Source organism: Haliotis rubra, unplaced genomic scaffold (assembly GCF_003918875.1).
Source record: "Haliotis rubra isolate DU_JTF1 unplaced genomic scaffold, ASM391887v1 Scf230, whole genome shotgun sequence".
Taxonomy (NCBI): domain Eukaryota; kingdom Metazoa; phylum Mollusca; class Gastropoda; order Lepetellida; family Haliotidae; genus Haliotis; species Haliotis rubra.
The window spans coordinates 1,052,635-1,065,413 of record NW_025766337.1 but is presented as its reverse complement, the minus strand read 5'-3'; the positions used below and the strand labels follow the sequence as shown (position 1 = coordinate 1,065,413).

Sequence of the window (12,779 nt, the reverse complement as noted above, 5' to 3'; positions counted from 1 at the left end):
TACACAAGACAGGAAACTTGTACTCTCACTCACTGCATATGCAACTATTCAATACAAACACATCTTCCACTTAGTTCCTTTAACATTTCTCCTTTGAATTTGTGGTTGACATACTGAGTGCAAAGACATTAATGCATGTTTTGGGAGAATTTCATTCATTTCCGGCTATTTTTTCTCCACTATTTTTCTATTTATAAAATCACATTGAACACCCTTGACCTTAAATTTTGTTCCCACCAATCAACATTGATAAGGACACATTTGTGATTTAAAGATTTCATTTTTTCCACCCAAAGTGAATATTTTATGTACGGTTGTCACTTTTTCTGTTTTGTCTGTTTCTTGGGGTCCTGACGGTGCCATTTTTGTAGGTTTTTTCACATGAGATATATGGACAATATAATTCAATAAAAAATATGGTTTTCTTTCTTAAGGTTCATATGAGATAAAGCCATTTTTCTTATAATAAAATCACATGTTTGGAAAAATCACTGAGCATAGCTACTATAGACACACATGATAATTTTTTATATGCCCCTATACTATAGTCGTATAGAGGGTAAGACTTCAGCCCGTATCCCCCCTAAATTTTAACGATGAGAGAAATTTCTTGAGTGACATTTATAGATGTTGGATATATCTATCAGTATGTACATATAATTAATGAAACATGTTAAAACTCATTCTGATCAGATGACGAATGTTATTCTGGTGATGTGATTTGACTATTTAGAATGAAATTTAAGGGGGCATACGGGCGGAAGTCTTTCCGCCAAACGTTTATATGCATTTCGATAATCAATGTTTCTGACAGGTTCCGGTGAAGATGGAGGATGATGGATCGAGTCAGTATCACCAGCGGGAACTATGGGGGCTGGACTACTATCTACGTGTGTACAACAAAATGTACATTCAAGATATACTCAAGCTACGACTTTACCCACACTTCATAGGTACAACCACTAGGGTTTTATTTTGGCCTGATCAAGAGGCCAATATTTAGTCCAAAGTCGGTTAATGTCTCATGTCTGCAAAAACTACCAACCTGGGCCCCGTTCCTCAATGCGATCGTAGCGCTTACGACTATCGTAAGTCTATGTTAAAGTATGGGAGTTATGATCATCATGGCGCTATGATCGCTTTGAGGAACGGGACCATGGAACTACAAGTTTCCCAATGCATGTTGTAGGGTAATAACTAATGTATCATTGAATTGATAAATATATAGAGATCTTTTTTCTGTGCCAAGGGCACTTAATTCATAGTCCTGAAGAAAATCCTTAACAACAAACCAAGGTTAGCATAGCCTAGTGGTTAAAACATTCATTCATCCCGCTGAATTATGCTGAAGACCGGGGTTCGATTCCCCACATGTGTACAATGTGTGAAGCCCATTACTGGTGTTCCCTGATATTGCTGGAATATTGCTGGAATGTTGCTGGAATATTGCTAAACGCGATGTAAAACCATGCTCACTTACTCCTGTCCCAGCTGTACTGAGGGTTTGGTCTACTAATGCCCACAGGGAAAAGTAGCTACAGGGAATAATAGCTACAAAGTTTGTTGTGACAGCGATATGCTTACCTGCACACAAGTAGACTGTACCGGTTAGTGTGCACTAATGCCTACAATGGGATTAGGGGAGTAGAAGGCAAAAAGCAATCAGCAGAGGCTATGCTTCATCTCACACGGTTGAAGAATAGAAAAACATATTGAGGGATAAAACAAAGTGAGAAGGAGATGTTTCATTTATTGAGAGAGATTTTTCTTATTGAGAATGAAATGTATTGCTTTAAAATGCTTGTAATCAAAGTCTTCTGTGCTAACCATGGCAAACCAAAAGAAAGTCAAGTACTTCACATCAAAGAAAGGAGGACAGCAGATACTACTCTAGTCTGTTTGGCTCAAAATCGGACCTATGAATTGCAATCTAACTCGAAAACTAATAAACATAAAATACTCATTGAACGCTGATCATAATCAAAACATCATATAAACTCTGTGGGGTATTTGCAGAATTTTTGTCCTAAAAATAAAAAATTTGTTTAACAATCTATCTTTAAAATATTGACACAGTTCACTATTTGTTACGAGGGAGGAGTGCAGAGAAAGGGACAGCCAGGTGTTCGAGAACGGATGGAGACGGCACAGCACAAGTTAATGAATAAATAACTTTGTCTGTGAACGTGCTTCTCGAACACCTGGCTATAGATAGCTACAGATACAGACTCAACAACCGACGACAGACCTGTGTACACCTGAGGTGTGTTCATGGAGGCTGCTTTGGTAAGTGCACCACAGTCGGACAGTTTGTTCGATATCAGTCCTCACACAACCATCCACAGGAAGATCAAGCAGCTCTGAAGATTGCCAGTGCTCTGCAGGGACGGGTATGGACTAAGACAACACCAGTACCGACCATCTACGATGAGGAGATTTCAAGACTGGACTGAGATGAAACAGCGACAGTCAAGTCCTTCTATTCAGTGAAGAGTGGACTCTAAAAGCAGAGACAAAAGACGATGTCGCCTCTTGCCCAGACGCTCAGCGAGGTGATCTACCAGACTGCTTCAAGGAGTAGTATATAGAATGGGGATTCTGTGACAGGCCAACTAAGAGCGCCTTTATATGCCAATTCCTCTCCCAGCCCCCAAGTATAAATTAACGATTTCGAGCAGAGACATCATTCGATGCACAGCCCAGACCCCCGACATGCACCTCAACGATTTCGAGCAGAGACATCATTCGATGTACAGCCCAGACATGCACCTCAACGATTTCGAGCAGAGACATCATTCGATGTACAGCCCAGACATGCACCTTCGAAACTCCCCCAGGTGGTGGGATTCTGTTACAGGCCAACTAAGAGCGTTATTATATGCCAATTTCGTCACTCAGTAGTGGGCCTCAGAAACTCCCACCCACTGGTTTATGAGCATGTGCCCGTACACGTAAGTCTTGACGCCGTCGGCAGCGATCCACCGTTTGGTGTCCATGGGCGACAGCGACGTCTTGTTGAGGGTGATGCCGTAGATGTTGTGTTTGTCGCTTCTCAACGCATTCATTCGGTGTTTGAACATCTTATTCTTGAACAGAGCTTGTTTGAAGAGGGCGTGCTTGATGTGTTGTTTCACCACGTATTTCTTGACCCCCTTTGCCTTTCGGATCTCACCCTTGTCAGCTTTCAAGATGGAGTACATCTTAGGCCTCAAGCCGACGTATTCGGCGATGGGTGTGCCCGCCGCGATTCGTCCTTCATCTTGCCGAGGACCTTTTGTTGATCGTGCTGTGTAGGGGGCATGGTCCTTGGGGTAATCGCTGGTGTCGTACAGGTGTATGTGTTTTGCCATGTCCTCGTACACATCCTCGGTGCGTATATCCAGCAACAAGGAATCCGTGTCCGTGTACAACAGCCCGCATCGATCACCGTATTGCTTCTTGAGCCGGTTGTAGTAGAAATCATACATGAGATGTTTGGACAGGTCGAGAATGCTCATCCCCACGTAGACGGGTCGGTTGAGCTTGATGTGACTTTTGTTCATGTGCAGTGCCGCCAAGTCGTTATCGAATAGCTTGCTTCGGTTGAAGGCTGGGCTAGCGATCAGTTTCCTGAGTTTTTTCCTCCTGGTGTGATCGCACGAGTTTGACCGTCACCCGTTTTCTCAGGTTCTCCATCGTCTTACCAAACACTGAGTTGTTCATGAGCTTATACAAGTTCTTCTCGAAGTCACTGGTGGCCAGCTTTCGCAGGTCCGTGTTCATTCTGATGTAGGGCTCCATCCAAGGACTTTGGTTAAACTTAAGCACCCTATGAATTTTGGTCAGATTCATAGCCAACGATAGGTACAGCTGCAGGTTGCGATAGTGCACGACGTACTTGGTCTTGTTCATCAAGTTCGGGACGAGTTTTTCCACCCGAGCCAGGGTGTTCTCACCCAACAAGTCCCGCTGATAGTCGGACATCCAGTCTCGGCAGACCATCAACCATTCGGGGGCCAGCGAATTGGGTAGCGTGTAATGCCTGGGGATACTCCAGATCCACATCGAGGATGTAACCCTTCCCCGAATCCGGCGCGATGCTCGTGATATCGATCTCATCGTCCAACCACTCAAACCCACCAGTAGGCAGACACTGACTCCTAGCCCAGCCGTACAGGTTGTTGGCATCGAGATAAAGGAGATGATTGGTGGGCTTGCTAGAGTCGTAGCCTTCCACGTACTTATTGTTGGCTCTTGCGTACCGTTTGGCGGCCATGGAAATCCCTCCTCGTAAGCCTTTCTCGATGAACAGGTGCATGTCGTAATCCGTGAGCAATTCCAGCTTAACTCCGGTTTTCTTCAGCAGCGCATCCCACGATAGACCGGGGCTGGTGTAGTACCATGCAGGGTCGAGTTGATACTGTTTCAAACACATCGTCCTGAACGTCTTGAACACATCGGCTAGCAGGAGCACATCCGTTCTCAAGTACAGATCGTGGTAGTCACCCAGATTCTTACAGCTTAGTTTCTTCCACACGTTCTGCGCATGGTCGTAATCGTCCTGGGAGATATGGGATTCGGTCAGGTTGCTGTAAAATCGGCCGATGGGAGGTAATCGGGTCTCGTCAAACTTAAACCAATCATCCATGTACTCGTATGGGTACACACCCTTCCTCATCAACAGGGGCCGAGTCTCGGCGTTGGTGTATCGATCAGTGATGGGGAAGGTGTCATTGGCTTTGACCAAACTATCGAGCGATGACAGGAGGAACTGAGCGCTGTCAATGAATCTCAGACCGTTGAGCGAGAACGAGATGTATTTTTCCATGTTGTTGGGGATGCACTTGATATCACCACCGACCTTCGAGATGGCCTGCATGATCAGGTTGGCATCGTACCCTCTCAGATTGTGGAAGACCACGGGGATGTTGATTGTTTTAGGGTTGATTCTAAGCTGGAGGCTGCACACGTTATGGGCGACACCTTGGTACCGGCCGGTGATGTGTCAGTGATCTCTCACGACATCCCAGTTCAGCGGTCCCTAGCATACGTGGCAATTCTCAGCACGCTTGTGAGCGACTTGGTCCTTCGGCGTCATGCGCATGAGAGCGACGGTGTACAGCCTTTTCCTAATGATTTTCTCTTCCTGTTACAAACACATCAGGAATCGTTCGGCCGCTCTAGGACCTCGGTAGATGACTGGAGCATCCGTTTGTCCATCGCATCGGACGACCACGTACCCGAACCCGCAGGCTTGGTGTTCTTGGGCCTTGCACGTAAAACTTTGCTCAGTGTTGGGCACGTCGTGCTCGACCCGTTTGATGAGGGCTTCAAAGTCTGTGTAGATCATGTAAGGCACAGGCATCTGATGTTTGTGGTTGGTGAATTTCAAGATGTTGTCGCCTTCCTTAGGCATGTCGATTCGAATCGCCGTCTCTCCTACACCTAGGCAATCCCCCTGGTGCGCTTGCAGCAGGTCGGCGCGTGAAGCCGTGCAGACATCGTTCGCAGAAGTGTTTCTTTTCTCTGTGCATCGATTGATCGTGCAACAGCCGGCTCAGATTTTTTATCACCGTGTAGTGATACTGGCCGTCTTTTTTTATGAGGAATATATTGGTTCTACGCACAGTTTTATCACCCACAGGGCTTATCCTATGCACGATGGTTTTGTCGCCTTCGTGGCCGAACACGTTGACGGCCACCTTGTTTTGCTTTTCGAATTGCGCCCAGTAGGAGATGGGTGTTAAGCGTTCTACACCCGTGAAGTCGAATCCAGATTCTTCGATCGATGGATAGCTGGAACACCTGCCCGGATTACCCGTTGGTTCATGCATAGCAGCTATGACCGCCACCACCGCACAGTAATCGTTAACATTGTCGCCTTGGGTTTTGGGGTTAACGAGGGCCTTTTTGGTCCTGAAATGCATGGGCACCGGTATGTGCGACCCACCTCTGAGCTGCATGTAGTTCGCTATGTCGAGATAAACGGTGTTGTCTACCACCCATCCAGAGCCCATGTGGGTATATCTCTCCAACGACTCTTGTATTTTCTGCAACGACGCGTCGATAGAGGATTCAATCAATTCTGGTTGGGTAAGGGCTTCCCGTTTGCCTCTGAAATAAGGTACAACGGACTCCGTACTGCCGTCCGTATTCTGTTTTTGGAGCTCCATTTTCATCGTTAGTTGGTACTTGATGCTTTTCAAGTCGCCTAGTTCTTCACGGAGTTTACTAGCGATGGGGGGTTTGAGTGTATCGGTATCGATATTGGAATCAACCATCATTTTCCAGCCCCGGAGATACTTACCCACGGCGTGCTCCGTCAGCATGAATCTCAACTCGACTGGCCTGGTGTCTTCCAGCAAGGTGATCAGCTCAGCTCTTCTCATGCGGGAATAACCCTTCAATCCCCGTTCTTTAGCTCGGAGTTTGAGGTCTCGCACGGTAGGGGGCTTGGTATATTTCATATCAAGCAAGGTGAGCAGTTGGGGTTTCCTCATGCGGGAATAACCCCTCAGTCCATGACTTTTGGCGAGAGCTTTGAGTTCGCTGATGGTAGTCATGGTGTATACCTTATGCGGAGCCAAATGTTTAATAGGGTGTTTTCAATGTGCAGATAACCCTGTCAGCCTTCAAAAAAAAAATGAAGTGCCCATTAAACTTTCATCCTGAGCAGCCGGTTACGTTTGTTGAGGTAGTCTTTCTTCTTGTCGTAAATAAGTTGGTTTCGAACTAAGTCCCTTCCGTGGGATTTACATAACCTAGAATGTCCTTTGATCCCTATACCGCATACTTTGCATACGTAATTGACATGACCCTTTCTCGCACAGTTGGCATGCGAGTGGCAATATTCAGCCATACAGCATTTACCGCTTGCCGAGCAATACCCATTTGCAATAATAAGTTCCCACGGGCCACATGGTGTATACCTTATGCGAAGTCAAATGTCTAAATGAATGTTACTACATGTGGAAGGGGTCCCGGGGCTTTGGTATTTCTGCCTTCTTGTCGGCTGGTGGGTGGAATGGGGAAACTGGTTTGCTGTGCTTCCAGGTCTTGTGGAGGACCTTCCAGAGAACAACAGCGGCTAGCGAAATGTAGGCCCATCTTTGGGCCGATTCCACCATCTGCCCTACCTTCTGTATGTCGAAATGGGTCTCTTCTTGTTCCTCTTCTATTTCCTCCAGGAGTTTGGAATCGTCCTCGTTGTCGTCGATGTCCAGCCTAGACAAGACGTCAACCAACATATTTGTCGTTTGCCTCACACGAGTCTCGATGTTGTAGAAGTCCTGGATGTTTGGTAACATACTATCGGGTATTGCTACTTTCGATCTATCCCGAGTCACCTTTTGTGTCAATGGTTCGTCGACCGGCAACGATACTTCTTCTTCGGCTGGCGGTATGGTTTCCTCGATCGGATCTCGCCATATGTCGTAGAGACTTGTGGATCCAATACCGAAGCGCTTTTTGACCTCGCTTGCTGGGAGCACCCCACGAAGGGAGCGTATTTCTTGGATCTTGTCTGAAGACAAATCTCTTCTTGGTGGCATGGTTGTTTTTTCCTGGGCATATATATACCCATACTTCCTACTTGTCTATATGGGAATCCCAATCCTCTCCCAGGAATCCCAATCCTCTCCCAGAATCCCAATCCTCTCCCAGGAATCCCAATCCTCCCCCGTAAACTTCTAACAATGCTTAGCAAATACTTGGCAACGGTGGATCGCTACCGACGGCGTTACGACTTACGCGTACGGGCACACGCTCATAAACCAGTGGGTGGGAGTTTCTGAGGCCCACTACTGAGTGACGAAATTGGCATATAATAACGCTCTTAGTTGGCCTGTAACAGAATCCCACCACCTGGGGGAGTTTCGAAGGTGCATGTCTGGGCTGTACATCGAATGATGTCTCTGCTCGAAATCGTTGAGGTGCATGTCTGGGCTGTACATCGAATGATGTCTCTGCTCGAAATCGTTGAGGTGCATGTCGGGGGTCTGGGCTGTGCATCGAATGATGTCTCTGCTCGAAATCGTTGATTTATACTTGGGGGCTGGGAGCGGAATTGGCATATAATGACGCTCTTAGTTGGCCTGTAACAGAACCACAAACCCCCCGGGGGGGAGTTTCTAAGGTGCATGTCGGGGGTCTGGGATGTACATCGAATGATGTCTCTGCTCGAAATCGTTAATTTATACTTGGGGCTGGAAGCGGAATTGGCATATAAAGGCGCTCTTAGTTGGCCTGTCACAGAATCCCCATTCTATATACTACTTCAAGGAAACTTCTGATGGAGTGCCCTTCCTTTGCATAGATGATGGAGACGACAACAAGATCATCTGCTTCGCTATGGCGCCCGTCCCCCACCTCATAAGAGGATCTACACAGAGACCGACCAGGGACTCACAAAACTGAAGGACCAACTGACAACTGAAATCACGACCCCCATGGAGTTCCTCTCAGCTGCTGGACATTTGATTAAGTTGGCTTAAATGACTCAAACAGCTCGAATGACTTCAGCTGTCATCAGAAATGTATATTTGTATGTTTGTGTATTTGTACTTATGTAAATAACTCATGTTGATTAATGATGTAATATATGATTTAGAATGTAATGTAATATAATCTCAATTAAGAATTCAATAATATGTAATGTAATGTAATTTTGTGTGAAGAAATGAAAATGATGATATGATTAAATCTTATAAAATGTCATTTAAAAGTCTGTTGTAATCCCTGTAGGCATTAGTGCACAATGAAGTGGGACCTACCACTTTAATAAAAGGGTAGAGGCACTGGTGTGTAAAATCGTTATTCAAGACTGTAGGAGTTATTCCCTGTAAGCATTAGTGGACTCGACTGTATTGAGGGCTGGTTGTGTGTCATCGTGACCCAGATATGGTGGAGCGCTGCTCATGCTTCCTTCACTGGCTGGTCTGGTCCAGACTAATTGATTATTAGGCCACTGTGATATATCTGGAACATTGCTGACGGCAAGTGGTGTTATTCAACATTCACACTTTCTAAAGGGTATGAAAACATTTTGTTCCAGTACATTTTGAACAGACTAAGTGACTTTTATCTGTTAGAGAGAACCCTCAGCTACCAAATATTTAAAAAAATTAAAAGATGTGTTTAAGTGGAATTAATTTAAAACTCATGTTTTTTAAAAGAATATTTTGACCAACATATGCATGACTAGAGTGTGAACAATGATTTACCTTTTCCAGAAGCATTTGCCTACAAGAATCATCCAATACACAAGGTGGATATCCTCGGGGTGGTGGTTCATGTAGACGAGAGAGACAGGTGCTTTATTTATGCAAGTAAGCATTTGCTAAGCCAGTTGTAATCTTGTAAGTTTTGTTTTATCACTTTTATCATGTTTAATGTTTAATTTCATGATGAAGCCCCAGTGTTTGGACAAAATAATTGAATATATTCAAGTGACAAGGGAGTTAATGCATAGAATTTGGTATGGTATTTGTCCTGTATTTGGAATAAAGATTGTATTCAGTTTCTTATACTTTTGTTTGATCATGATAACAATTATCCCATTAATTTCCCCAGATTCCAAATGGTGAATTCTGAGTGAATTTTGCAGATTGACACAGCCCACAAAAATTTGTAACCACTGAAAGAAGTAGCGTCCTGACCGTTCATATTTGCATTTATATCCTTGTGAGACCACAATGTATACTATTTGTAACAGTTGACTTTATCCTGCTGGACAATGTTTTTAATATACAGGGAGGTCTCCTTGTTTTCGTTGATGTCACAGGGAGGTCTCCTTGTTTTCGTTGATGTCACAGGGTGGTCTCCTTGTTTTCGTTGATGTCACAGGGAGGTCTCCTTGTATTCGTTGATGTCACAGGGAGGTCTCCTTGTTTTCGTTGATGTCACAGGGATGTCTCCTTCTTTTCGTTGATGTCACAGGGAGGTCTCCTTGTTTTCGTTGATGTCACAGGGATGTCTCCTTGTTTTCGTTGATGTCACAGGGTGGTCTCCTTGTTTTAGTTTATGTCACAGGGAGGTCACCGTGCTTCAGTTGATGATGGTTAAAGGGAGGTTTCCTTGTTTCAGTTGATGATGTTTACAAAGGAGGTCTCCTTGTTTCAGTTGACGATGTTTACAAGGGAGGTCTCCTTGTTTCAGTTGACGATGTTTACAAGGGAGGTCTCCTTGTTTCAGTTGACGATGTTTACAAGGGACGTCTCCTTGTTTTAGTAGGTGATGTTTACAAGGGAGGTCTCCTTGTTTCAGTCTATGATGTTTACAAGGAGGTCTCCTTGTTTCAGTTGATGATGCTTATAAGGGAGGTCTCCTTGTTTCAGTTGACGATGTTTACAGGGAGGTCTCCTTGTTTCAGTTGACGATGTTTACAGGGGGGTCTCCTTGTTTCAGTTGACGATGTTTACAAGGGAGGTCTCCTTGTTTCAGTTGACGATGTTTACAAGGGACGTCTCCTTGTTTTAGTAAATGATGTTTACAAGGGAGGTCTCCTTGTTTCAGTCTATGATGTTTACAAGGGAGGTCTCCTTGTTTCAGTCTGTTTACAAGGGAGGTCTTGTTTCAGTTGATGATGCTTATAAGGGAGGTCTCCTTGTTTCAGTCTATGATGTTTACAAGGGAGGTCTCCTTGTTTCAGTCTATGATGTTTACAAGGGAGGTCTCCTTGTTTCAGTTTATGATGTTTACAAGGGAGGTCTCCTTGTTTCAGTCTATGATGTTTACAGGGAGGTCTCCTTGTTTCAGTTGACGATGTTTACAGGGGGGTCTCCTTGTTTCAGTCTATGATGTTTACAAGGGAGGTCTCCTTGTTTCAGTTGACGATGTTTACAGGGGGGTCTCCTTGTTTCAGTCTATGATGTTTACAAGGGAGGTCTCCTTGTTTCAGTTGACGATGGTACTGGAGTAATCTCCTGCTGTTGCTGGAAGCCAGACCTTGGACGCACCGGTAAAGGGGGAGATGGGATGCTTGGTGTCTCAACCACCAGCTGCAGTATATCAGTAGCATGTGTTATATATGTACAATGTGTAACTATTGGTATAATCTTTATAATAATGGGGCGGTGGGGTAGCCTAGTGGTTAAAGCATTTGCTTGTCACGCTGAAGACCCGGGTTCAGTACCCTACATGGATACAAACTGTGAAGCCCATTTTTGGTGTCCCCTGCCATTCTGTTGCTGAAATATATTCCTAAAAATGGTGTAAAATAAAACTCATACTCTTTATAATAATGATTTAAACTTTAAAACATGTATGAAGATATTGTTCTGTGTTGACAAAGGTAACGCAAGATGTAAGATTTGTGTTGTCAATGTGATGTTAGATGTATGTTATGTGTTGTCAAGGTGATGTTAGATGTAATAGTTCTGTGTTGTCAAGGTGATGCAAGATGTATGTTATGTGTTGTCAAGATGATGTTAGATGTATGTTATGTGTAAAAAGCAGAACAGAGCCGTACTCTGGGTCCGTGTATTTTATTTATACTGAAGACGGTAGACCTAAACAATAAAACAAAAACATTCAATATACATGGTAACATCATGGATGGCCTGTCATAGATGAAACTTGTACATCGTAATCCCATAGAATTTTAGATTAGCACAGTGCATAAAAGTACAATATAAACATTCACATGGAAGAAAGCATCTTTTACACACAAAGTCAGCTGTACCAATAGCACTTGCATAACTTCCAGCAAAGATACCAGACCCAGTGGGTATGTCACCTCTTATTTAATAGTTTTACACAAGTTAATCTAACTAACAACTAATAACATACAATAACTAACATGAAAAATAAATGAAACTTTACACCGTTTTCCAGTTGAGGTGTGTAAACTCATCCCCACCTACCTTGGATATCTGTCCACAACCGGACGGGGCTTCCTTGCCTAGTAGGATGCGACTACAATACAATGAGTAAACTGACAATTTCATGCAAACACATCGTGGCGATTATAATGATAAATTGCATATTTTTCTACAAACAATATCACACTTGAGGCTAATCTAAGTGCTCCCTCTAACACGCGGTTTTGAAACTAACAAGTTGGAACAAATCAAAACAATGGAGTTGGAGTGAATAATTACGGTTCACGGAAACTGTAGAATGGCAGTGAGCAAGGTAGATAACTGCTTACGGGGAGTGACATATAAAATAACAGTACAACCTAAAATTGTCATTAATTAGTGGATCACTTAATACAAACAACATTTTATACACTATTCGTTCTCACACAACCATTGAGCAAAAACATGCTTTCAAGTTACAATTCTACTCTATAAACATTGATGACAGTACATTTAAAAAATGAAACATTTTCCACATAACGAGTTATACATGGATGGCTACGAGATAATCACAATTACTCAAACAATCAACTTTCTGATCAATTCAACTTTGCCAGTGGCGGTATCACAGACAAATACACTGTTATAGCATAACAACACAATTGATAAGCGAAGGGAGTGTACTTACTAGTACATAAGTTGGCTCATTAGAGCTGGACAAAAACAATGCCCTCTGTGGTCAAACAACGTGCTGCTCGGCTGGCTGGCTAAAACAAAGGGCCTGCCTTGGGCGCGAGATGAAGCGATAAGAGCAGCATTTCGGGTAACCTCAAAGTAATTACTTACGGCCTGTTATTATTCTTTTGTGAATGTGTAGAAATTAAAAGGGATCTTAAGCAAAGACCTCAAGTACAGATGTGAAAATATTGGAAAGGTGACATAAGAAATGACCTCTTAATCAGGAATGTTTACAAAGTTTTCCGAGCCCTGACGGAGTGTGTC

At 43.8% G+C, this 12,779-nt stretch overlaps 1 protein-coding gene across 1 annotated transcript in view; it reads left to right on the top strand.

Annotated features, from left to right (window-relative positions):
• LOC124278056 (CST complex subunit STN1-like) overlaps positions 1–12,779 on the top strand; it is a 65,925-nt gene that overhangs the window by 11,829 nt on the left and 41,317 nt on the right. The window contains exons 2-4 of the mRNA XM_046713803.1: positions 815–953; positions 9,210–9,305; positions 10,877–10,936. Of these exons, the coding sequence (XP_046569759.1) occupies positions 827–953; positions 9,210–9,305; positions 10,877–10,936 (283 nt within the window). The 5' untranslated portion in view covers positions 815–826. The remainder of the gene's footprint in view (positions 1–814; positions 954–9,209; positions 9,306–10,876; positions 10,937–12,779) is intronic.